The sequence below is a fragment of the Oncorhynchus keta genome, unplaced genomic scaffold, assembly GCF_023373465.1.
Source record: "Oncorhynchus keta strain PuntledgeMale-10-30-2019 unplaced genomic scaffold, Oket_V2 Un_contig_4433_pilon_pilon, whole genome shotgun sequence".
Classification (NCBI taxonomy): domain Eukaryota; kingdom Metazoa; phylum Chordata; class Actinopteri; order Salmoniformes; family Salmonidae; genus Oncorhynchus; species Oncorhynchus keta.
This window is the reverse complement of record NW_026287772.1, coordinates 106247-133859: the sequence shown is the minus strand read 5'-3', so window position 1 is coordinate 133859 and position 27613 is coordinate 106247. Positions and strand designations below refer to the sequence as shown.

The 27613-nt window shown below is 47.2% G+C and overlaps 1 protein-coding gene across 1 annotated transcript; it reads right to left on the bottom strand.

Annotated features, from left to right (window-relative positions):
* Positions 1-14457: 14457 nt before the first annotated feature.
* LOC127924672 (mucin-5AC-like) lies at positions 14458-26550 on the bottom strand. The gene is made up of 3 exons (XM_052509382.1): positions 26500-26550; positions 24308-24388; positions 14458-15619 (listed from the first exon to the last, which is right to left on the bottom strand). Exons 1-3 carry the CDS (start codon positions 26548-26550, stop codon positions 14660-14662), a joined length of 1092 nt encoding a protein of 363 aa, XP_052365342.1. The 3' UTR covers positions 14458-14659.
* Positions 26551-27613: the final 1063 nt, after the last annotated feature.

The following is a 27613-nucleotide window of genomic DNA, read 5'->3' as shown; positions in this document are numbered from 1 at the left end:
ACAGCCGGTACAGCTAGATGGGACAGGTAGACACAGCCGGTACAGCTAGATGGGACAGGTAGACACAGCCGGTATAGCTAGATGGGACAGGTAGACACAGCCGGTACAGCTAGATGGGACAGGTAGACACAGCCGGTACAGCTAGATGGGACAGACAGGTAGACACAGCCGGTACAGCTAGATGGGTCAGACAGATAGACACACAGCCGGTACAGCTAGATGGGACAGGTAGACACAGCCGGTACAGCTAGATGGGACAGACAGGTAGACACAGCCGGTACAGCTAGATGGGACAGGTAGACACAGCCGGTACAGCTAGATGGGACAGACAGGTAGACACAACCGGTACAGCTAGATGGGTCAGACAGGTAGTCAGGTAGACACAGCACAGCAAGTACAGCTAGATGGGACAGGTAGACACAGCCGGTACAGCTAGATGGGACAGACAGGTAGACACAGCTGTACAGCTGATACAGACTAGATGGGACAGACAGACAGGTAGACACAGTACTAGCCAGACAGCTAGATGGGGACAGACAGGTAGACACAGCCGGGTTTCTCCGTACAGCTAGATGTGACAGACAGGTAGTCACAGCCGGTACATCTAGATGGGACAGACAGACAGACAGGCAGCAAGCCGGATACAGCTAGATGGGACAGGTAGACACAGCCAGTACAGCTAGATGGGACAGACAGACAGACAGGTAGACATAGCCGGTAGAGCTAGATGTGACAGACAGGTAGTCACAGCGGTACATCTAGATGGAACAGACAGGTAGACACGGCAAGGTAAAGCTAGATGGGACAGGTAGACACAGTGTGTGGGTTCTCCGTGTGGGTAAAAACAGTGATACTAGATGTGACAGACAGGTGGGTAAAAACAGTGATACAGCCAGAGCAGTGTGTGGGTTTCTCTGTTCATTCTCTGTGTAAAAACAGTATATCTGCCGCTGATGTGTGGAAAAACAGTGAACAAGTTTTAACACAGTGATACTAGCCAGAGCAGTGTGTGGGTTTCTCAGTTCATTCTCTGTGTGGGTAAAAACAGTGATACTAGCCAGAGCAGTGTGTGGGTTTCTCTGTTCATTCTCTGTGTGGGTAAAAACAGTGATACTAGCCAGAGCAGTGTGTGGGTTTCTCCGTTCATTCTCTGTTCATTCTGTGTGGGTGTTCATTCTCTGGGTAAAAACAGTGATACTAGCCAGAGCAGTGTGTGGGTTTCTCAGTTCATTCTCTGTGTGGGTAAAAACAGTGATACTAGCCAGAGCAGTGTGTGGGTTTCTCCGTTCATTCTCTGTGTGGGTAAAAACAGTGATACTAGCCAGAGCAGTGTGTGGTTTCTCCGTTCATTCTCTGTGTGGGTAAAAACAGTGATACTAGTCAGAGCAGTGTGGGTTTCTCCGTTCATTCTCTGTGGGTAAAAACAGTGATACTAGCCAGAGCAGTGTGTGGGTTTCTCCGTTCATTCTCTGTGTGGGTAAAAACAGTGATACTAGCCAGAGCAGTGTGTGGGTTTCTCTGTTCATTCTCTGTGTGGGTAAAAACAGTGATAATAGCCAGAGCAGTGTGGGTTTCTCCGTTCATTTAATTTCTCGTTGTTACCACCTGCCACAAGACAGCAAAGATGTGCCAATGCCTTGTTGAATTCTGATGAGTTTAATTCAATTAGTGTCACAGGAAGAACTCACCTTCCAGTGTCTCTGTAGTGACCAGGCCAAGAGCCACCATGAAGGACATTTTCTGTAGGGGAGAGGGGACACGTTAGGTGGAGTGTGACACCCATGTATGAATACCATACAGGTGGAGAGGGGACATGTTAGAGTGTGACACCCATATGAATACCATACAGGTGGAGAGGGGACATGTTAGAGTGTGACACCCATATGAATACCATACAGGTGGAGAGGGGACACGTTAGAGTGTGACACCCATATGAATACCATACAGGTGGAGAGGGGACACGTTAGGAGTGTGACACCCATATGAATACCATACAGGTGGAGAGGGGAGGGGACATATGTTAGGAGTGTGACACCCATATGAATACCATACAGGTGGAGAGGGGACACGTTAGAGTGTGACACCCATATGAATACCATACAGGTGGAGAGGGGACACGTTAGAGTGTGACACCCATATGAATACCATACAGGTGGAGGGGGACATGTTAGAGTGTGACACCCATATGAATACCATACAGGTGGAGAGGGGACATGTTAGAGTGTGACACCCATATGAATACCATACAGGTGGAGTGTTAGACACCCATATGAATACCATACAGGTGGAGAGGGGACACGTTAGGTGTGACACCCATATGAATACCATACAGGTGGAGAGGGGTTACATGTTAATAACATACAGGTGGAGAGGGGACATGTTAGACACCCATATGAATACCATACAGGTGGAGAGGGGACACGTAACAGTGACACCCATATGAATACCATACAGGTGGAGAGGGGACAGTTATATCATATAGATTGATAACAAGGTAGTGTATAGTATTACCATTCCAGTCCCACTGTGGGAGGCATGGCAACTGGAACATCTATCCTCTATTCTCCAGCCGGAGAACCCTCAGAGAACCCCTCCCTTCTTGTCTGGGTCTATTACCCTCCCTCCCTGTCTGGGTCCCTCCCTCCCTCCCTCCCTCCCTGTCTGGGTCCCTCCCTCCCTCCCTTCTTGTCTGGGTCCCTCCCTCCCTCCTTTCTTGTCTGGGTCCCTCCCTCCCTCCCTGTCTGGGTCCCTCCCTCCCTCCCTCCCTTCTTGTCTGGGTCCCTCCCTCCCTCCCTGTCTGGGTCCCTCCCTCCCTCCCTCCCTTCTTGTCTGGGTCCCTCCCTCCCTACTCTTTGTGTACTGTCTGTATGGTCCCTCCCTCCAGCTCCATTAAAGTCTCCCTTCTTGTCTGGGTCCCTCCCTCCCTTCCTGTCTGGGTCCCTCCCTCCCTCCCTCCCTTCTTGTCTGGGTCCCTCCCTCCCTTCTTGTCTGGGTCCCTCCCTCCCTCACTGTCTGGGTCCCTCCCTCCCTCCCTTCTTGTCTGGGTCCCTCCCTCCCTCCCTTCCTGTCTGGGTCCCTCCTCTCCCTCCCTTCTTGTCTGGGTCCATTCCCTCCCTTCTTGTATTCATGGTCCCTCCCTCCCTCACTGTCTGGGTCCCTCCCTCCTTCTTGGGGATGGGTCCCTCCCTCCCTGTCTGGGTCCCTCCCTCCCTTCTTGTCTTCCCTCCCTCCCTGTCTGGGTTCCCTCCCTCCCTGTCTGGGTCCCTCCCTCCCTCCCTGTCTGGGGAGTCCCTCCTCCCTCCCTGTCTGTCCCTCCCTCCCTCCCTGTCTGGGTATCTCCTCCCTCCCTGTCTCTCTCTCTCATTAGTCTCTCTCTCTCTCATTATCCAAACACTGTCTTTCACCCTGCCACTCTCACTCTCCTCTACAATGTCTGGAATGTTCTACAACTCGGGTGTCATAGGCTTGTTTTCTCCCTCAAGTACTCCAGGTAGAGGTGGGCAGGGTGGGAGCAGGGCTAGTACGTGTGGTTCCCTAGCAACAGCAACACTTAGTAGTAAGGGAACCGTTGTGATGTCTCCCCCAGTGACTCCTGTGTTCCATGGCACGTGATCCATCTCTGAATCAGTCAGTCCGTAGTGAATCACTCTCATTAGTCACTGCTTGTTGAATCAGTCAGTCCGTAGTGAATCACTCTCATTAGTCACTGCTTGTTGAATCAGTCAGTCCGTAGTGAATCACTCTCATTAGTCACTGCTTGTTGAATCAGTCAGTCCGTAGTGAATCACTCTCATTAGTCACTGCTTGTTGAATCAGTCAGTCCGTAGTGAATCACTCTCATTAGTCACTGCTTGTTGAATCAGTCAGTCCGTAGTGAATCACTCTCATTAGTAACTGCTTGTTGAATCGGTCAGTCCGTAGTGAATCACTCTCATTAGTCACTGCTTGTTGAATCAGTCAGTCCGTAGTGAATCACTCTCATTAGTAACTGCTTGTTGAATCAGTCAGTCCGTAGTGAATCACTCTCATTAGTCACTGCTTGTTGAATCGGTCAGTCCGTAGTGAATCACTCTCATTAGTCACTGTTTGTTGAATCAGTCAGTCCGTAGTGAATCACTCTCATTAGTCACTGCTTGTTGAATCAGTCAGTCCGTAGTGAATCACTCTCATTAGTAACTGCTTGTTGAATCAGTCAGTCCGTAGTGAATCACTCTCATTAGTCACTGCTGGTTGAATCAGTCAGTCCGTAGTGAATCACTCTCATTAGTCACTGCTTGTGAATCAGTCAGTCCGTAGTGAATCACTCTCATTAGTCACTGCTTGTTGAATCAGTCAGTCCGTAGTGAATCACTCTCATTAGTCACTGTCACTGTTTGTTGAATCAGTCAGTCCGTAGTGAATCACTCTCATTAGTCACTGCTTGTTGAATCAGTCAGTCCGTAGTGAATCACTCTCATTAGTCACTGCTTGTTGAATCAGTCCGTAGTGAATCACTCATTAGTCACCCTTGCTCCGTCAGTCATTAGTCACTGCTTGTGAATCACCGTCTCTCATTAGTCACTGCCATTGAGACACATTAGTCACTGCTTGTCCGTAGTGAGTGAATCACTCTCATTAGTCACTGCTTGTTGAATCAGTCCGTCCGTGTGAGTGAATCACTCCATTAGTCCTGCTTGGAATCAGACCGTGCTTCATTAGTTGAATCAGTCAGTCCGTAGTGAATCACTCTCATTAGTCACTGCTTGTTGACTCAGTCAGTCCGTAGTGAATCACTCTCATTAGATACTGCTTGTTGAATCAGTCAGTCCGTAGTGAATCAGTCAGTCCATAGTGAATCACTCTCATTAGTCACTGCTTGTTGAATCAGTCAGTCCGTAGTGAATCACTCTCATTAGTCACTGCTTGTTGAATCAGTCAGTCCGTAGTGAATCACTCTCATTAGTCACTGCTTGTTGAATCAGTCAGTCCGTAGTGAATCACTCTCATTAGTCACTGCTTGTTGAATCAGTCAGTCCGTAGTGAATCACTCTCATTAGTCACTGCTTGTTGAATCAGTCAGTCCGTAGTGAATCACTCTCATTAGTCACTGCTTGTTGAATCAGTCAGTCCGTAGTGAATCACTCTCATTAGTCACTGCTTGTTGAATCAGTCAGTCCGTAGTGAATCACTCTCATTAGTCACTGCTTGTTGAATCAGTCAGTCCGTGATGAATCACTCTCATTAGTCACTGCTTGTTGAATCAGTCAGTCCGTAGTGAATCACTCTCATTAGTCACTGCTTGTTGAATCAGTCAGTCCGTAGTGAATCACTCTCATTAGTCACTGCTTGTTGAATCAGTCAGTCCGTAGTGAATCACTCTCATTAGTCACTGCTTGTTGAATCAGTCAGTCCGTAGTGAATCACTCTCATTAGTCACTGCTTGTTGAATCAGTCAGTCCGTAGTGAATCACTCTCATTAGTCACTGCTTGTTGAATCAGTGAATCACTCATTAGTCAGCTTGTTGAATCAGTCAGTCCGTAGTGAATCACTCTCATTAGTCACTGCTTGTTGAATCAGTCAGTCGTAGTGAATCACTCTCATTAGTCACTGCTTGTTGAATCAGTCAGTCCGTAGTGAATCACTCTCATTAGTCACTGCTTGTTGAATCAGTCAGTCCGTGAATCACTCTCATTAGTCACTGCTTGTTGAATCAGTCAGTCTGTAGTGAATCACTCTCATTAGTCACTGCTTGTTGAATCAGTCAGTCCGTAGTGAATCACTCTCATTAGTCACTGCTTGTTGAATCAGTCAGTCAGTCATTAGTCAGCTTGTGAATCAATCCAGAGAATCACTCTCATTAGTCACTGCTTGTTGAATCAGTCAGTCCGTAGTGAATCACTCTCATTAGTCACTGCTTGTTGAATCAGTCAGTCCGTAGTGAATCACTCTCATGCTTGTTGTCAGTCAGTGCTTAGTCACTGCTTGAATCAGTCAGTCCGTAGTGAATCACTCTCATTAGTCACTGCTTGTTGAATCAGTCAGTCCGTAGTGAATCACTCTCATTAGTCACTGCTTGTTGAATCAGTCAGTCCGTAGTGAATCACTCTTATAGTCAGTTAGTAGCACTGCTTGTTGAATCAGTCAGTCCGTAGTGAATCACTCTCATTAGTCACTGCTTGTTGAATCAGTCAGTCCGTAGTGAATCACTCTCATTAGTCACTGCTTGTTGAATCAGTCAGTCCGTAGTGAATCACTCTCATTAGTCACTGTTTGTTGAATCAGTCAGTCCGTAGTGAATCACTCTCATTAGTCACTGCTTGTAATCAGTCAGTCCGTAGTGAATCACTCTCATTAGTCACTGCTTGTTGAATCAGTCAGTCCGTAGTGAATCACTCTCATTACCAGAATCAGTCAGTCCCACTTCATTAGTCACTGCTTGTTGAATCAGTCAGTCCATAATAATTAGATGGATTAACCAATCAGAGTGATCCCTGCTCCATTAGTCAGCAGTATCACCATACCAGAGACCCTTATAGTCAGCAGTAGCACCATACCAGAGACCCTTATAGTCAGCAGTAGCACCATACCAGAGACCCTTATAGTCAGAGTAGCACCATACCCCTTATAGTCAGCAGTAGCACCATACCAGAGACCTTATAGTCAGCAGTAGCACCATACCAGAACCCTTATATATTCAGCAGTAGCACCATACCAGAGACCCTTATAGTCAGCAGTAGCACCATACCAGAGACCCTTATAGTCAGCAGTAGCACCATACCAGAGACCCTTATAGTCAGCAGTAGCACCATACCGGTAGCACCATACCAGAGACCCTTATAGTCAGCAGTAGCACCATACCAGAGACCCTTATAGTCAGCAGTAGCACCATACCAGAGACCCTTATAGTCAGCAGTAGCACCATACCAGAGACCCTGATAGTCAGCAGTAGCACCATACCAGAGACCCTTATAGTCAGCAGTAGCACCATACCAGAGACCCTTATTGTCAGCAGTAGCACCATACCAGAGACCCTTATAGTCAGCAGTAGCACCATACCAGAGACCCTTATAGTCAGCAGTAGCACCATACCAGAGACCCTTATAGTCAGCAGTAGCACCCTGTAGCAGTAGCACCATACCAGAGACCCTTATAGTCAGCAGTAGTACCATACCAGAGACCCTTATAGTCAGCAGTAGCACCATACCAGAGACCCTTATAGTCAGCAGTAGCACCATACCAGAGACCCTTATAGTCAGCAGTAGCACCATACCAGAGACCCTTATAGTCAGCAGTAGCACCATACCAGAGACCCTTATAGTCAGCAGTAGCACCATACCAGAGACCCTGATAGTCAGCAGTAGCACCATACCAGAGACCCTGATAGTCAGCAGTAGCACCATACCAGAGACCCTTATAGTCAGCAGTAGCACCATACCAGAGACCCTTATAGTCAGCAGTAGCACCATACCAGAGACCCTTATAGTCAGCAGTAGCACCATACCAGAGACCCTTATAGTCAGCAGTAGAGCCATACCAGAGACCCTTATAGTCAGCAGTAGCACCATACCAGAGACCTTTATAGTCAGCAGTAGCACCATACCAGAGACCCTTATAGTCAGCAGTAGCACCATACCAGAGACCTTATAGTCAGCAGTAGCACCATACCAGAGACCCTTATAGTCAGCAGTAGCACCATACCAGAGACCCTTATTGTCAGCAGTAGCACCATACCAGAGACCCTTATAGTCAGCAGTAGCACCATACCAGAGACCTTTATAGTCAGCAGTAGCACCATACCAGAGACCCTTATAGTCAGCAGTAGAGCCATACCAGAGACCCTTATAGTCAGCAGTAGCACCATACCAGAGACCTTTATAGTCAGCAGTAGCACCATACCAGAGACCTTATAGTCAGCAGTAGCACCATAAGAGACCCTTATAGTCAGCAGTAGCACCATAACAGAGACCTTTATAGTCAGCAGTAGCACCATACCAGAGACCCTTATAGTCAGAGTAGCACCATACCAGAGACCCTTATAGTCAGCAGTAGCACCATACCAGAGACCCTTATAGTCAGCAGTAGCACCATACCAGAGACCCTTATAGTCAGCAGTAGCACCATACCAGAGACCCTTATAGTCAGCAGTAGCACCATACCAGAGACCCTTATAGTCAGCAGTAGCATACCAGAGACCCTTATAGTCAGCAGTAGCACCATACCAGAGACCCTTATAGTCAGCAGTAGCACCATACCAGAGACCCTGATAGGCAGCAGTAGAGCCATACCAGAGACCCTTATAGTCAGCAGTAGCACCATACCAGAGACCCTTATAGTCAGCAGTAGCACCATACCAGAGACCCTTATCGTCAGCAGTAGCACCATACCAGAGACCCTTATAGTCAGCAGTAGCACCATACCAGAGACCTTTATAGTCAGCAGTAGCACCATACCAGAGACCCTTATAGTCAGCAGTAGCACCATACCAGAGACCCTGATATGTCCTGTAGCACCATACCAGAGACCTTTATAGTCAGAGTAGCACTGTACCAGATGCCTTATAGTCAGCAGTAGCACCATACCAGAGACCTTATAGTCAGAGTGCACCATACCAGAGACCCTGATAGTCAGCAGTAGCACCATACCAGAGACCCTTATAGTCAGCAGTAGTACCATGATGACCTGTATAGTCAGCAGTAGAGCCTGAGACCCTTATCGTCAGCAGTAGCACCATACCAGAGACCCTTATAGTCAGCAGTAGCACCATACCAGAGACCCTTATAGTGAGTAGCACCATACCAGTGACCCTTATGTCAGCAGTAGCACCATGAGAGACCCTGTATAGTCAGCAGTAGCACTGTACCAGATGACCTTTATAGTCAGAGTAGCACTGTACCAGAGACCCTGTAGCAGTGAGCCTACCAGAGACCCTTGATGCCTGTAGTGACAATGCCAGAGACCCTGATAGTCAGCAGTAGCACCATACCAGAGACCTTATAGTCAGCAGTAGCACCATACCAGAGACCCTTATAGTCAGCAGTAGCACCATACCAGAGACCTTATAGTCAGCAGTAGACCATACCAGAGACCCTGTATAGTCAGCAGTAGCACCATGATGCAGAGACCCTGTATAGTCAGCAGTAGCACCATACCAGAGACCTTTATAGTCAGCAGTAGCCCATACCAGTAATGACCCTGTATAGTCAGCAGTATCACCATACCAGAGACCCTGTATAGTCAGCAGTAGCACCATATCAGAGACCCTGTAATGATCCTGTAGTGATGCACCATACCAGAGACCCTGTAATGAGTCAGCAGTAGCACCATACCAGAGACCCTGTATAGTCAGCAGTAGCACCATACCAGAGACCCTGTAATGATCAGCAGAGCACCATACCAGAGACCTTTATAGTGATAGCACTGTATACCTGTATTGATGCCTTATAGTCTGCAGTGATGCCCATACCAGAGACCCTGTATGATGTCAGCAGTAGCACCATACCAGAGACCCTTATAGTCATACCTGAATGATGCCTGATCAGCAGTAGCACCATACCAGAGACCCTTATAGTCATGCCTGTAGCACCAATACCAGAGACCCTGATGCCTGTAGTGAGCACCATACCAGAGACCCTGTATAGTCAGAGTAGCCTGTAATGAGACCTGATAGTCAGCAGTAGCACCATACCAGAGACCCTTATAGTCAGAGTAGCCTGTATCAGAGACCCTGTAAGTCAGAGTAGCACTGTACCATGAGCCCTTATAGTCAGCATGCCTGTACCAGAGACCCTTATAGTGATGTCATGTAGAGACCCTTATAGTGCAGTAGCCTGTACCAGAGACCTTATAGTCAGAGTAGCACCATACCAGAGACCCTTATAGTCAGCAGTAGCACCATACCAGAGACCCTTATAGTCAGCAGTAGTACCATACCAGAGCCTGTATAGTCAGATGCCTGTACCAGATGACCTTATAGTCAGCAGTAGCACCATCCCTTATATCAGCAGTAGCACCATACCAGAATGACCCTTATCGTCAATGATGCAGTAGCACCATACCAGAGACCTTATAGTCAGCAGTAGCACCGATACCAGAGACCCTGTAGTCAGAGTAGCACCATACCAGAGACCTGTATAGTGCAGTAGCCTGTAACCCTTGATGTCCTGTAGTAGAGCCATACCTGAGACCTGTATAGTCAGCAGTAGCACCATACCAGAGCCTGTATAGTCAGAGTAGCACTGTACCAGAGACCCTTATAGCCTGTAGAGATGCCTGTAGACCCTGATGCAGCAGTAGCACCATACCAGAGCCTTTATAGTCAGCCTAGCACCATACCAGAGACCTGTAGTCAGCAGTAGCCTGTACCATGATGCCCTGTATAGTCAGAGTAGCCCATACCAGAGACCCTTATAGTCAGCAGTGAGCACCTGTACCAGAGACCTTATAGTGAGTGCACTGTAATGAGACCTGTATTGATGCCTGTAAGAGACCTTTATAGTCCTGTAGATGCCTGTAATGAGACCTGTATATGTCTGCAGTAGAGCCATACCAGAGACCCTGTAATAGCACCATACCAGAGACCTGTTATAGTCAGCAGTAGCACCAATGAGACCCTTATGAGTCACCTGTATTGACCATACCAGAGATGCCTGTATAGTCATGCCTGTAGCACCATAACAGAGACCTTTATAGTCAGCAGTAGCCTACCAGAGACCCTTATAGTCAGCAGTAGCCTGTATACCAGAGATGCCTGTAATGATGCCTGTATTGATGCCTGTAGTCAGATAGCACCATACCAGAGACCCTTATAGTGATGCCTGTAGCACCATACCTGTAGACCCTTATAGTCAGCAGTAGCACTGAGACCCTATAGTGATGCCTGTAATGACCATGATGCCAGTAGATGCCTTAATATGCCAGCAGTAGCACCATGACCAGAGACCCTGTATAGTCAGCAGTAGCCTACCAGATGATGCCTGTAATGAGCCTGTAGAGCCATACCAGAGGCCTGTATGATGTCAGCAGTAGCACCATACCAGAGACCCTTATAGTCAGCAGTAGCACCATACCAGAGACCCTTATGATCAGCAGTAGCCTGTAATGATGACCTGTATTGAGTAGCCTGTAAGATGCCTTTATAGTCAGATGCCCATACCAGAGACCCTTATAGTCAGCCTGTAGCACCATACCAGAGACCTGTATTGATGCCTGTAATGATGCCTGTAATCAGCAGTAGCACCATACCAGAGACCTGTATGAGTCAGCAGTAGCCTGTAATGATGACCTGTATAGTCAGATGCCTATACCAGAGACCCTGATGTCAGCTGTAATACCAGATGCCTGTATAGTCAGATAGCCTACCAGAGATGATAGTCAGCAGTAGAGCCATACCAGAGACCTGTAAGTAGACCATACCAGAGACCTATAGTGATGCCTGTAAGAGACCTTATAGTGAGAGCACCATACCAGAGACCTTGTAGTGATAGCCTGTAAGATGCCCCTGTATAGTGATGCCTGTAGACCTGTATGATGCCTGTATAGTGATGCCTGTAAGATGCCTGTTATTGTCAGCCTGTAGAGCCATGAGACCTGTAATGATGCCTATATAGTCAGAGTAGCCTGTACCAGATGCCTTATAGTCAGATAGCCTGTAATGATGACCTTATAGTCAGCAGTAGATGAGACCTGTAGTCAGATAGCACCTGTATACAGAGACCCTTGATAGTCAGTAGTAGATGAGACCTGTATATGCCTGTAGCCTGTAATGAGACCTTTATTGATGCCTACCAGTAGACCTGATGCCTGTATCATGATGCCTGAGATGACCTGTATAGTCAGCAGTAGCACCATGTCAGACCCTGTAGTGATGCCTGTACCAGATGACCTGTAGTCTGTAGATGCCTGTACCCTTATGTCTGTAGTGCACCATGAGACCTGTATAGTCAGATGCCTGTAAGATGCCTGTATATGATGCCTGTATTGATGCCTGTAGTGATGCCCATGTAACCCTGATAGTCCTGTAATGAGAGACCTGTATTGATGTCAGCAGTAGCCTGTAGTGATACCAGAGACCCTGTAGTGCCTGTATAGCACTACCAGAGACCCTTATGTCTGTAGCATGATGACTGTATATGATGCCTGTACCCTTGATAGTCAGCAGTAGCACCATACCAGAGACCTGATAGTGATAGAGCCTGTAAGAGATGCCTGTAATGAGTAGCACCATACCAGATGCCTGTATAGTCAGCATGCCTGTACCAGAGACCTGTATCGTCAGCAGTAGATGCCTGAGACCCTGTATAGATCAGCCTGTAGCACCATACCAGAGACCCTTGATGTCTGCAGTAGCACCATACCAGAGACCCTGTATAGTCAGAGTAGCACTGTACCAGAGACCCTTATAGTCAGCAGTAGCACTGTACCAGAGACCTGTATAGTCAGCAGTAGCACTGTACCAGAGACCTGTATAGTCAGCAGTGCCTGTACCATGAGACCTGTATAGTCAGAGTAGCACCATAAGAGACCTGATAGTGCAGTAGCACCATACCAGAGACCTTGATGTCTGTAGTGACCATACCTGAGACCCTGTATATGAGTAGCACTGTACCAGAGACCCTTATAGTCAGCAGTAGCACCATACCAGAGACCTGTATAGCCAGCAGTAGCACCATACCAGAGACCCTGTAGTCAGCAGTAGAGCCATACCAGAGACCCTTATCGTAAGAGTAGCCCATACCAGATGCCTGTATAGTCAGAGTAGCACTGTACCAGATGCCCTGTATAGTCAGCAGTAGCACCATACCAGAGACCCTTATAGTCAGATGCACCATACCAGAGACCTTTAAGTGATGCACCATACCAGAGACCCTGTAGTCAGAGTAGAGCCATACCAGAGACCCTGATCGCCTGTAACCATGATGCCTGTAATGAGTAGCCTGTAGACCCTGATAGTCAGCAGTAGCACCATACCAGATGCCTTATAGTCAGCAGTGCACCATACCAGAGACCCTGTATAGTGCAGTAGAGCCATACCAGAGACCCTGATAATCAGCAGTAGCACCATACCAGAGACCCTTATAGTCAGCAGTAGCACCATACCAGAGACCCTGATAGTCAGCAGTAGCACCAAATGATGCCTGAGACCCTTATAGTCAGCAGTAGCACCATACCAGAGACCCTTATAGTCAGCTGTAGTGATACCAGAGACCCTGTAGTCAGAGTAGCACCATACCAGAGACCTTTATAGTCAATGATGCTGTAATGATACCAGAGACCCTTGATCGTCAGCAGTAGTACCTGTACCATTGAGACCCTTATAGTCAGATAGCCTGTACCAGATGACCTTTATAGTCAGAATAGCCTGTAATGATGCCTGTATATGCCTGAATGCCTGTATACCAGAGACCCTTGATGCCTGTACCATACCAGAGACCCTGTAATGAGGCCTGTACCAGATGCCTGTATTGAGTAGCACCATGTCTATAGTCAACATCTCAGCCTACCAGTACCCTTGATAGTCAGCAGTAGTGATACCAGAGACCCTTATAGTCAGAGTAGCACTAACCTATTGATGCCTGTAATGATAAATGATAATGATTGGCCTGTAAATGATTTATGTAATGATGCCTGTAATGATGCATGCAACATGCCTGTTTGATGTTCTGTATTGATGTATGTATTGATGTTCTATAATGAGTGGTTTTACCTGTGATCCCTCATCCTAATGATGCCTTGCTGTGTGATGCCTAGAGGATGCCTGTAATGAGGTGGAGGGGCCTGAATGATGGTCGATGCCTGTAATGAGGTGATGGATGGGATGCCTGTATTGATGCCTGTAAGGGGCTGATGCCTGTATTGATGCCTGTAATGATGCCTGTATTGATGCCTAAAACACATGCCTATATTGATGCCTGTAATGATGCCTGTACATGATGCCTGTAATGAGACCTGTATTGATGCCTGTAATGATGCCTGTAATGACCTGTATTTGCCTGTAATGATGCCTGTAATGATGCCTGTAATGATGTCTGTAATGATGCCTGTAATGATGCCTGTATTGATGCCTGTAATGATGCCTGTAATGATGCCTGTAATGATGCCTGTAATGATGCCTGTAATGATGCCTGTAATGATGCCTGTAATGAGGCCTGTATTGATGCCTGTATTGATGCCTGTAGTGATGCCTGTAATGATGCCTGTAATGATGCCTGTAATGATGCCTGTAATGATGCCTGTAATGATGCCTGAAATGATGCCTGTAATGATGCCTGTAATGATGCCTGTAATGATGCCTGTAATGATGCCTGTAATGAGACCTGTAATGAGGCCTGTAATGATGCCTGTAATGATGCCTGTAATGAGGCCTCCCCCACCTCTACAGAGAGGTTATATCAGCACGAAGTGTGTGGTTGTAGAGACCATGCTGCCAGAGACAGTCAGTAGGGCTGGTAGGACTGACAGAAGGATGTGTTGGACAAGGACAGTCTTTAACCTTATTGTCAGTGTTGAAGACCAGTGGCTGGACCTTGACTGCCTCACTGATGGTCCACACCCTGTTGTTCCCGGTGTCGGTAGGCGGAGAGGCAGAGATGATGGAGAAGGTCACACCGGGGGCAACTGAGGCTGAGATGGCTGTTGGGCTGCTGCTGCTGGTAGAGGTGGGGGAGATGCCTCCAGGCCAGGCTAGGGCCGGGGAGAGAGACTGGGTCTGGGCTGGTGAGAGAGACTGGGTCTGGGCCAGGGAGAGAGACTGGGTCTGGGCCAGGGAGAGAGACTGGGTCTGGGCTGGGGAGAGAGACTGGGTCTGGGCCGGGGAGAGAGACTGGGTCTGGGCTGGGAGAGAGACTGGGTCTGGGCCAGGGAGAGAGACTGGGTCTGGGCTGGGGAGAGAGACTGGGTCTGGGCCGGGGAGAGAGACTGGGTCTGGGCTGGGGAGAGAGACTGGGTCTGGGCCGGGGAGAGAGACTGGGTCTGGGCCAGGGAGAGAGACTGGGTCTGGGCCGGGGAGAGAGACTGGGTCTGGGCCGGGGAGAGAGACTGGGTCTGGACCGGGGAGAGAGACTGGGTCTGGGCCAGGGGAGAGACCAGGGTCTGGGCCAGGGGAGAGACCAGGGTCTGGGCCAGGGGGGAGACCAGGGTCTGGGCCAGGGGAGAGACCAGGGTCTGGGCCAGGGGAGGGGGTGAGGAGGTTGTGAAGGTGGCTGTGTCTCCCTGGCCTATGGAGCGACGTTCTGGGCTGAACGTGCTGTTGGCTGTAGGCAGGGCCGGGCCGAGGGTGTGGCTCTGGGTGAGGGTGTGGCTCGAGCTGTGGGTGTGGTTAAAACTGTGGGCGTGGCTCTTAGGGCTGACTACAGCGGTAGCTCTCTGGAGGTTGAGGAGACTGAAGGCCTGACAGGATGACTGTTTCTGGCTGGCTGGCTGCTCCTGAGGGAGAGACACAGGGCTGTGGCTTAGGAGGAGGCTGGCTGGCTGCTCCCTAGGGAGAGACACAGGGCTGTGGCTGAGGAGGAGGCTGGCTGGCTGCTCCCTAGGGAGAGACACAGGGCTGTGGCTGAGGAGGAGGCTGGCTGGCTGTTCCCTAGGGAGAGAGACAGAGCTGTGGCTGGGGAGGAGGCTGGCTGGGATCACACTCTTTGGCTGAACCTGGAGAGGAGGGAGGGAGAGGAGGAGCATGTTACAACTTCTTTGGGATAGGGGGCAGTATTTTCACGTCCGGATGAAAAGCATGCCAGTTTCAACTGTTCTGCCTTACTATTATTCGACCATGCTGGTCATTCGACCATGCTGGTCATTTATGAACATTTGAACATCTTGGCCATGTTCTGTTATAATCTCCACCCGGCACAGCCAGAAGAGGACGGGCCACCCCACATATGCTCTCTCTAATTCTCTCTTTCTTTCTTTCTCTCTCTGGAGGACCTGAGCCCTAGGACCGTGCCCCAGGACTACCTGACATGATGACTCCTTGCTGTCCCCAGTCCACCTGGCCATGCTGCTGCTCCAGTTTCAACTGTTCTGCCTTGTTATTATTCGACCATGCTGGTCATTTATGAACATTTGAACATCTTGGCCATGTTCTGTTATAATCTCCACCCGGCACAGCCAGAAGAGGACTGGCCACCCCACATAGCCTGGTTCCTCTCTAGGTTTCTTCCTAGGTTTTGGCCTTTCTAGGGAGTTTTTCCTAGCCACCGTGCTTCTACACCTGCATTGCTTGCTGTTTGGGGTTTTAGGCTGGGTTTCTGTACAGCACTTTGAGATATCAGCTGATGTACGAAGGGCTATATAAATAAATTTGATTTTTGATTTGATTTGATGCCCAAAGTAAACTGCCTGTTACTCAGGCCCAGAAGCTAGGATACGCATATAATTGGTAGATTTAGATAGAAAACACTCTAAAGTTTCTGAACTGTTAAACTGATGTATGTGAGTTGAGTATAACAGAACTGATATGGCGAAACCCAGAGGAAAAACATCCCCCCCAAAAAACTATTTGGCTTACCACTATTTTCAATGGCTAGTACTATAATTATAAGCCCAAGTCCTCCCAAATTGCAGTTCCTAGGGCTTCCACTAGATGTCAATAGTCTTTAGAAAGAGTTTCAGGCTGGTTTTTGGTTAATGGTTAATGGTGCTGCCACCTGGTGGTTACTTCAACAACCTGGGTTTGTAATGGTGCTGATACCTGGTGGTTACTTCAACAACCTGGGTTTGTAATGGTGCTGATACCTGGTGGTTACTACAACAACCTGGGTTTGTAATGGTGCTGATACCTGGTTGTTACTACAACACCTGGGTTTGTAATGGTGCTGATACCTGGTTGTTACTACAACACCTGGGTTTGTAATGGTGCTGATACCTGGTGGTTACTACAACACCTGGGTTTGTAATGGTGCTGATACCTGGTGGTTACTTCAACACCTGGGTTTGTAATGGTGCTGATACCTGGTGGTTACTACAACACCTGGGTTTGTAATGGTGCTGATACCTGGTGGTTACTACAACAACCTGGGTTTGTAATGGTGCTGATACCTGGTGGTTACTACAACACCTGGGTTTGTAATGGTGCTGATACCTGGTGGTTACTACAACACCTGGGTTTGTAATGGTGCTGATACCTGGTGGTTACTTCAACACCTGGGTTTGTAATGGTGCTGATACCTGGTGGTTACTACAACACCTGGGTTTGTAATGGTGCTGATACCTGGTGGTTACTACAACAACCTGGGTTTGTAATGGTGCTGATACCTGGTGGTTACTACAACACCTGGTGGTTACTACAACAACCTGGGTTTGTAATGGTGCTGATACCTGGTGGTTACTACAACAACCTGGGTTTGTAATGGTGCTGATACCTGGTGGTTACTACAACAACCTGGGTTTGTAATGGTGCTGATACCTGGTGGTTACTACAACAACCTGGGTTTGTAATGGTGCTGATACCTGGTGGTTACTACAACAACCTGGGTTTGTAATGGTGCTGATACCTGGTTGTTACTACAACAACCTGGGTTTGTAATGGTGCTGATACCTGGTGGTTACTACAACACCTGGGTTTGTAATGGTGCTGATACCTGGTGGTTACTACAACAACCTGGGTTTGTAATGGTGCTGATACCTGGTGGTTACTACAACAACCTGGGTTTGTAATGGTGCTGATACCTGGTTGTTACTACAACAACCTGGGTTTGTAATGGTGCTGATACCTGGTTGTTACTACAACAACCTGGGTTTGTAATGGTGCTGATACCTGGTGGTTACTACAACACCTGGGTTTGTAATGGTGCTGATACCTGGTGGTTACTTCAACACCTGGGTTTGTAATGGTGCTGATACCTGGTGGTTACTACAACAACCTGGGTTTGTAATGGTGCTGATACCTGGTTGTTACTACAACACCTGGGTTTGTAATGGTGCTGATACCTGGTTGTTACTACAACACCTGGGTTTGTAATGGTGCTGATACCTGGTGGTTACTTCAACACCTGGGTTTGTAATGGTGCTGATACCTGGTTGTTACTACAACACCTGGGTTTGTAATGGTGCTGATACCTGGTTGTTACTACAACACCTGGGTTTGTAATGGTGCTGATACCTGGTGGTTACTTCAACACCTGGGTTTGTAATGGTGCTGATACCTGGTTGTTACTACAACAACCTGGGTTTGTAATGGTGCTGATACCTGGTGGTTACTACAACACCTGGGTTTGTAATGGTGCTGATACCTGGTGGTTACTACAACACCTGGTTTGTAATGGTGCTGATACCTGGTGGTTACTACAACAACCTGGGTTTGTAATGGTGCTGATACCTGGTGGTTACTACAACACCTGGGTTTGTAATGGTGCTGATACCTGGTTGTTACTACAACAACCTGGGTTTGTAATGGTGCTGATACCTGGTTGTTACTACAACACCTGGGTTTGTAATGGTGCTGATACCTGGTGGTTACTACAACAACCTGGGTTTGTAATGGTGCTGATACCTGGTGGTTACTACAACACCTGGGTTTGTAATGGTGCTGATACCTGGTTGTTACTACAACAACCTGGGTTTGTAATGGTGCTGATACCTGGTGGTTACTACAACACCTGGGTTTGTAATGGTGCTGATACCTGGTGGTTACTACAACACCTGGGTTTGTAATGGTGCTGATACCTGGTGGTTACTACAACAACCTGGGTTTGTAATGGTGCTGATACCTGGTGGTTACTTCAACAACCTGGGTTTGTAATGGTGCTGATACCTGGTGGTTACTTCAACACCTGGGTTTGTAATGGTGCTGATACCTGGTGGTTACTACAACAACCTGGGTTTGTAATGGTGCTGATACCTGGTGGTTACTACAACACCTGGGTTTGTAATGGTGCTGATACCTGGTGGTTACTACAACACCTGGGTTTGTAATGGTGCTGATACCTGGTGGTTACTACAACAACCTGGGTTTGTAATGGTGCTGATACCTGGTGGTTACTTCAACACCTGGGTTTGTAATGGTGCTGATACCTGGTGGTTACTACAACAACCTGGGTTTGTAATGGTGCTGATACCTGGTGGTTACTACAACAACCTGGGTTTGTAATGGTGCTGATACCTGGTGGTTACTACAACAACCTGGGTTTGTAATGGTGCTGATACCTGGTGGTTACTACAACACCTGGGTTTGTAATGGTGCTGATACCTGGTGGTTACTACAACAACCTGGGTTTGTAATGGTGCTGATACCTGGTGGTTACTTCAACACCTGGGTTTGTAATGGTGCTGATACCTGGTGGTTACTACAACACCTGGGTTTGTAATGGTGCTGATACCTGGTGGTTACTACAACACCTGGGTTTGTAATGGTGCTGATACCTGGTGGTTACTTCAACACCTGGGTTTGTAATGGTGCTGATACCTGGTGGTTACTACAACAACCTGGGTTTGTAATGGTGCTGATACCTGGTGGTTACTACAACAACCTGGGTTTGTAATGGTGCTGATACCTGGTGGTTACTACAACAACCTGGGTTTGTAATGGTGCTGATACCTGGTGGTTACTACAACAACCTGGGTTTGTAATGGTGCTGATACCTGGTGGTTACTACAACACCTGGGTTTGTAATGGTGCTGATACCTGGTGGTTACTACAACAACCTGGGTTTGTAATGGTGCTGATACCTGGTGGTTACTACAACACCTGGGTTTGTAATGGTGCTGATACCTGGTGGTTACTACAACAACCTGGGTTTGTAATGGTGCTGATACCTGGTGGTTACTTGGTGGTTACTACAACACCTGGGTTTGTAATGGTGCTGATACCTGGTGGTTACTACAACAACCTGGGTTTGTAATGGTGCTGATACCTGGTGGTTACTACAACACCTGGGTTTGTAATGGTGCTGATACCTGGTGGTTACTACAACAACCTGGGTTTGTAATGGTGCTGATACCTGGTGGTTACTACAACACCTGGGTTTGTAATGGTGCTGATACCTGGTGGTTACTACAACACCTGGGTTTGTAATGGTGCTGATACCTGGTGGTTACTTCAACACCTGGGTTTGTAATGGTGCTGATACCTGGTGGTTACTACAACACCTGGTTGTTACTTCAACACCTGGGTTTGTAATGGTGCTGATACCTGGTGGTTACTTCAACACCTGGGTTTGTAATGGTGCTGATACCTGGTGGTTACTTCAACACCTGGGTTTGTAATGGTGCTGATACCTGGTGGTTACTTCAACACCTGGGTTTGTAATGGTGCTGCCACCTGGTGGTTACTCAACACCTGGGTTTGTAATGGTGCTGATACCTGGTGGTTACTACAACACCTGGGTTTGTAATGGTGCTGATACCTGGTTGTTACTTCTGATACCTGGTGGTTACTACAACACCTGGGTTTGTAATGGTGCTGATACCTGGTGGTTACTTCAACACCTGGGTTTGTAATGGTGCTGATACCTGGTGGTTACTACAACACCTGGGTTTGTAATGGTGCTGATACCTGGTTGTTACTACAACACCTGGGTTTGTACCTGGTTGTTACTTCTGGGTTTGTAATGGTGCTGATACCTGGTTGTTACTACAACACCTGGGTTTGTAATGGTGCTGATACCTGGTTGTTACTTCAACACCTGGGTTTGTAATGGTGCTGATACCTGGTTGTTACTACAACACCTGGGTTTGTAATGGTGCTGATACCTGGTTGTTACTACAACACCTGGGTTTGTTTGGTGGTTACAACACCTGGGTTTGTAATGGTGCTGATACCTGGTGGTTACTTCAACACCTGGGTTTGTAATGGTGCTGATACCTGGTGGTTACTTCAACACCTGGGTTTGTAATGGTGCTGATACCTGGTGGTTACTACAACACCTGGGTTTGTAATGGTGCTGATACCTGGTGGTTACTTCAACACCTGGGTTTGTAATGGTGCTGATACCTGGTTGTTACTACAACACCTGGGTTTGTAATGGTGCTGATACCTGGTGGTTACTTCAACACCTGGGTTTGTAATGGTGCTGATACCTGGTGGTTACTTCAACACCTGGGTTTGTAATGGTGCTGATACCTGGTGGTTACTACAACACCTGGGTTTGTAATGGTGCTGATACCTGGTGGTTACTACAACAACCTGGGTTTGTAATGGTGCTGATACCTGGTGGTTACTACAACAACCTGGGTTTGTAATGGTGCTGATACCTGGTGGTTACTACAACAACCTGGGTTTGTAATGGTGCTGATACCTGGTGGTTACTACAACAACCTGGGTTTGTAATGGTGCTGATACCTGGTGGTTACTACAACAACCTGGGTTTGTAATGGTGCTGATACCTGGTGGTTACTACAACACCTGGGTTTGTAATGGTGCTGATACCTGGTGGTTACTACAACACCTGGGTTTGTAATGGTGCTGATACCTGGTGGTTACTACAACACCTGGGTTTGTAATGGTGCTGATACCTGGTGGTTACTACAACACCTGGGTTTGTAATGGTGCTGATACCTGGTGGTTACTACAACAACCTGGGTTTGTAATGGTGCTGATACCTGGTGGTTACTACAACACCTGGGTTTGTAATGGTGCTGATACCTGGTGGTTACTACAACACCTGGGTTTGTAATGGTGCTGATACCTGGTGGTTACTACAACACCTGGGTTTGTAATGGTGCTGATACCTGGTGGTTACTACAACACCTGGGTTTGTAATGGTGCTGATACCTGGTGGTTACTACAACACCTGGGTTTGTAATGGTGCTGATACCTGGTGGTTACTACAACAACCTGGGTTTGTAATGGTGCTGATACCTGGTGGTTACTACAACACCTGGGTTTGTAATGGTGCTGATACCTGGTGGTTACTACAACAACCTGGGTTTGTAATGGTGCTGATACCTGGTGGTTACTACAACAACCTGGGTTTGTAATGGTGCTGATACCTGGTGGTTACTTCAACACCTGGGTTTGTAATGGTGCTGATACCTGGTGGTTACTTCAACACCTGGGTTTGTAATGGTGCTGATACCTGGTTGTTACTACAACACCTGGGTTTGTAATGGTGCTGATACCTGGTGGTTACTTCAACACCTGGGTTTGTAATGGTGCTGATACCTGGTGGTTACTTCAACACCTGGGTTTGTAATGGTGCTGATACCTGGTGTTACTTCAACACCTGGGTTTGTAATGGTGCTGATACCTGGTGGTTACTTCAACACCTGGGTTTGTAATGGTGCTGATACCTGGTGGTTACTACAACACCTGGGTTTGTAATGGTGCTGATACCTGGTGGTTACTTCAACACCTGGGTTTGTAATGGTGCTGATACCTGGTGGTTACTACAACACCTGGGTTTGTAATGGTGCTGATACCTGGTGGTTACTTCAACACCTGGGTTTGTAATGGTGCTGATACCTGGTGGTTACTACAACACCTGGGTTTGTAATGGTGCTGATACCTGGTGGTTACTACAACACCTGGGTTTGTAATGGTGCTGATACCTGGTGGTTACTACAACAACCTGGGTTTGTAATGGTGCTGATACCTGGTGGTTACTACAACACCTGGGTTTGTAATGGTGCTGATACCTGGTGGTTACTACAACACCTGGGTTTGTAATGGTGCTGATACCTGGTGGTTACTACAACACCTGGTGGTTACTACAACACCTGGTGGTTACTACAACAACCTGGGTTTGTAATGGTGCTGATACCTGGTGGTTACTACAACACCTGGGTTTGTAATGGTGCTGATACCTGGTGGTTACTTCAACACCTGGGTTTGTAATGGTGCTGATACCTGGTGGTTACTACAACACCTGGGTTTGTAATGGTGCTGATACCTGGTGGTTACTACAACAACCTGGGTTTGTAATGGTGCTGATACCTGGTGGTTACTACAACAACCTGGGTTTGTAATGGTGCTGATACCTGGTGGTTACTACAACAACCTGGGTTTGTAATGGTGCTGATACCTGGTGGTTACTACAACAACCTGGGTTTGTAATGGTGCTGATACCTGGTGGTTACTACAACAACCTGGGTTTGTAATGGTGCTGATACCTGGTGGTTACTACAACACCTGGGTTTGTAATGGTGCTGATACCTGGTGGTTACTACAACAACCTGGGTTTGTAATGGTGCTGATACCTGGTGGTTACTACAACAACCTGGGTTTGTAATGGTGCTGATACCTGGTGGTTACTACAACACCTGGGTTTGTAATGGTGCTGATACCTGGTGGTTACTACAACAACCTGGGTTTGTAATGGTGCTGATACCTGGTGGTTACTACAACACCTGGGTTTGTAATAGTGATGATACCTGGTGGTTACTACAACAACTGGTGGTTAAAGCCTATATACCAGAGGGTTACTGGTTCAGACCATTACAGCCTCCCAGCAGTCTGAGAAACACAATGTTCTCTATATATCAGAGGGTTACTGGTTCAGACCATTACAGCTGGTTCTCCCAGCAGTCTGAGAAACACAGAGGGTTACTGGTTCAGACCATTACAGCCTATATACCAGAGGGTTACTGGTTCAGACCATTACAGCCTATATACCAGAGGGTTACACAATGTTCTCTATATATCAGAGGGTTACTGGTCTGAGAAACACAATGTTCTCTATATATCAGAGGGTTACTGGTTCAGACCATTACAGCCTCCCAGTGTGTCTGAGAAACACAATGTTCTCTATATACCAGAGGGTTACTGGTTCAGACCATTACAGCCTATATACCAGAGGGTTACTGGTTCCCATTACAGTGGGTTAGGTTACAGACCATTCTGAGACTGTGTATATACCAGTGCCTCCCAGTGTCTGAGAAACAGTTCTCTATATACCAGAGGGTTAGCTGACCTCCCAGCAGTCTGAGAAACACAATGTTCTCTATATATCAGAGGGTTACTGGTTCAGACCATTACAGCCTATATATCAGAGGGTTACTGGTTCAGACCATTACAGCCTATATACCAGAGGGTTACTGGTTCAGACCATTACAGCCTATATACCAGAGGGTTACTGGTTCAGACCATTACAGCCTATATACCAGAGGGTTACTGGTTCAGACCATTACAGCCTCCCAGTAGTCTGAGAAACACAATGTTCTCTATATATCAGAGGGTTACTGGTTCAGACCATTACAGCCTATATATCAGGTATCTGTCCCTGTCTGTGTGTGTGTGTGTGTGTGTGTGTGTGTGTGTGTGTGTGTGTGTGTGTGTGTGTGTGTGTGTGTGTGTACACACTGTGTGTGTGTACATGTGTGTGTGTGTACATGTGACTGTGTGACTGTGTGTGACTAAGACTACGTGTGTGTGTGCACTATGTGACTCTACACACTTGTGACCTGAGGTAGAACAGTGGAGGTCTGTCCAGACACCTTTGTGACTACAGTGACCTGAGGAACCTTGATGGGACTACTGTGACTCTACACAGCCGGACTACATGAGACTGACACACTATGTGAACATGTGACTCTACACTTGTCTGTGACTAGATATTGACTCTACACACTTGTGACTCTACATACTATATGACTACATGTGACTCTACACACTATGTGACTACATGTGACTCTACACACTTACATGTGACTCACTTTGTGACTCATACACACTTTATTGTGACTAACATTATTTTGTGATGGACAGTGACATTTTGGAGTCACATTTATGTGAATAAGAATAGAATATGTTTACTCTATATGTCACTAGCAGACAAAAAGCTTGTGACTCTACACACTTTATGACTACATGTGACTCTACACACTTTGTGACTACATGTGACTCTACACACTTTGTGACTACATGTGACTCTACACACTTTGTGACTACATGTGACTCTACACACTTTGTGACTACATGTGACTCTACACACTTTGTGACTACATGTGACTCTACACACTTTGTGACTACATGTGACTCTACACACTTTGTGACTACATGTGACTCTACACACTTTGTGACTACATGTGACTCTACACACTTTGTGACTACATTGTGACACACACTGACTACATGTGACTCTACACACTTTGACAGAAACACATGACTACATGTGACTGTGAACTACACACTTTGTGACTACATGTGACTCTACACACTATAAGACTACATGTGACTCTACACACTTTGTGACTACACACAGTGTGACTCTACACACAGGATGTGTGACTACATGTGACTCTACACACTATGTGACTACATGTGACTCTACACACTAGGATGTGACTACATGTGACTCTACACACTTATGTGTGACTAGATGTGACTCTACACACTATGAGAACCCTACAGGATGTGTTGACTAAACACAGTGAGAACCTCAACAGGATGTGTCAGAACACAACAGGATGAAGACAGAAACGCAGTGAGAACCCTCAACAGGATGTGTTGAAGGACAGAAACACAGTGAGAACCCTCAACAGGATGTGAAGGACCACAGTCCCTCAACAGGATGTGTTGAAGGACAGAAACACAGTGAGAACCCTCCATGACCCTCAACAGGATGTGTTGAAGGACAGAAACACAGTGAGAACCCAGGATCCATGACCCTCAACAGGATGTGTTGAAGGACAGAAACACAGTGAGAACCCTCCATGACACTGAGAACCCTCAACAGGATGTGTTGAAGGACAGAAACACAGTGAGAAACACAGTGAGACCCTCCATGACACTCAACAGGATGTGTTGAAGGACACAGTGAAACCCTCAACAGTGAGAACCCTCCATGACCCAGTCAACAGGATGTGTTGAAGGACAGAAACACAGTGAGAACCCTCAACAGGATGTGTTGAAGGACAGAAACACAGTGAGAACCCTCAACAGGATGTGTTGAAGGACAGAAACACAGTGAGAACCCTCCATGACAGGATGTGTTGAAGGACAGAAACACAGTGAGAACCCTCAACAGGATGTGTTGAAGGACAGAAACGCAGTGAGAACCCTCAACAGGATGTGTTGAAGTACAGAAACGCAGTGAGAACCCTCAACAGGATGTGTTGTAGAACAGAAACGCAGTGAGAACCCTCAACAGGATGTGTTGAAGGACAGAAACGCAGTGAGAACCCTCAACAGGATGTGTTGAAGTACAGAAACGCAGTGAGAACCCTCAACAGGATGTGTTGAAGGACAGAAACACAGTGAGAACCCTCAACAGGATGTGTTGAAGGACAGAAACACAGTGAGAACCCTCCATGACACTCAACAGGATGTGTTGAAGGACTGAAACACAGTGAGAACCCTCAACAGGATGTGTTGAAGGACAGAAACACAGTGAGAACCCTCCATAGCTTGATGTTTGTGTTGTCTCCTCAGAGTATCTCATGTTACCTCTGGAAGCAGCTTGATGTTTGTGTTGTCTCCTCAGAGTATCTCATGTTACCTCTGGAAGCAGCTTGATGTTTGTGTTGTCTCCTCAGAGTATCTCATGTTACCTCTGGAAGCAGCTTGATGTTTGTGTTGTCTCCTCAGAGTATCTCATGTTACCTCTGGAAGCAGCTTGATGTTTGTGTTGTCTCCTCAGAGTATCTCATGTTACCTCTGGAAGCAGCTTGATGTTTGTTGTTGTCTGACCCTCAGAGTATCTCATGAGAACCTACCTCTGGAAGCAGCTTGATGTTTGTGTTGTCTCAGAGTATCTCATGTTACCTCTGGAAGCAGCTTGATGTTTGTGTTGTCTCAGAGTATCTCATGTTACCTCTGGAAGCAGCTTGATGTTTGTGTTGTCTCCTCAGAGTATCTCATGTTACCTCTGGAAGCAGCTTGATGTTTGTGTTGTCTCCTCAGAGTATCTCATGTTACCTCTGGAAGCAGCTTGATGTTTGTGTTGTCTCCTCAGAGTATCTCATGTTACCTCTGGAAGCAGCTTGATGTTTGTGTTGTCTCCTCAGAGTATCTCATGTTACCTCTGGAAGCAGCTTGATGTTTGTGTTGTCTCCTCAGAGTATCTCATGTTACCACTGGAAGCAGCTTGATGTTTGTGTTGTCTCCTCAGAGTATCTCATGTTACCTCTGGAAGCAGCTTGATTTTTGTGTTGTCTCCTCAGAGTATCTCATGTTACCACTGGAAGCAGCTTGATGTTTGTGTTGTCTCAGAGTATCTCATGTTACCTCTGGAAGCAGCTTGATGTTTGTGTTGTCTCAGAGTATCTCATGTTACCTCTGGAAGCAACTTGATGTTTGTGTTGTCTCCTCAGAGTATCTCATGTTACCTCTGGAAGCAGCTTGATGTTTGTGTTGTCTCCTCAGAGTATCTCATGTTACCACTGGAAGCAGCTTGATGTTTGTGTTGTCTCCTCAGAGTATCTCATGTTACATTTACATTTAAGTCATTTAGCAGACGCTCTTGTTACCTCTGGAAGCAGCTTGATGTGTTTGTTGTTTTTGTTGATTCTGACCCTCTCCTCATCAACCAGGCCAGATCTGGGTTTTACTGACCCTCTTCTCATCAACCAGGCCAGATCTGGGTTTTACTGACCCTCTCCTCATCAACCAGGCCAGATCTGGGTTTTACTGACCCTCTCCTCATCAACCAGGCCAGATCTGGGTTTTACTGACCCTCTCCTCATCAACCAGGCCAGATCTGGGTTTTACTGACCCTCTCCTCATCAACCAGGCCAGATCTGGGTTTTACTGACCCTCTCCTCATCAAC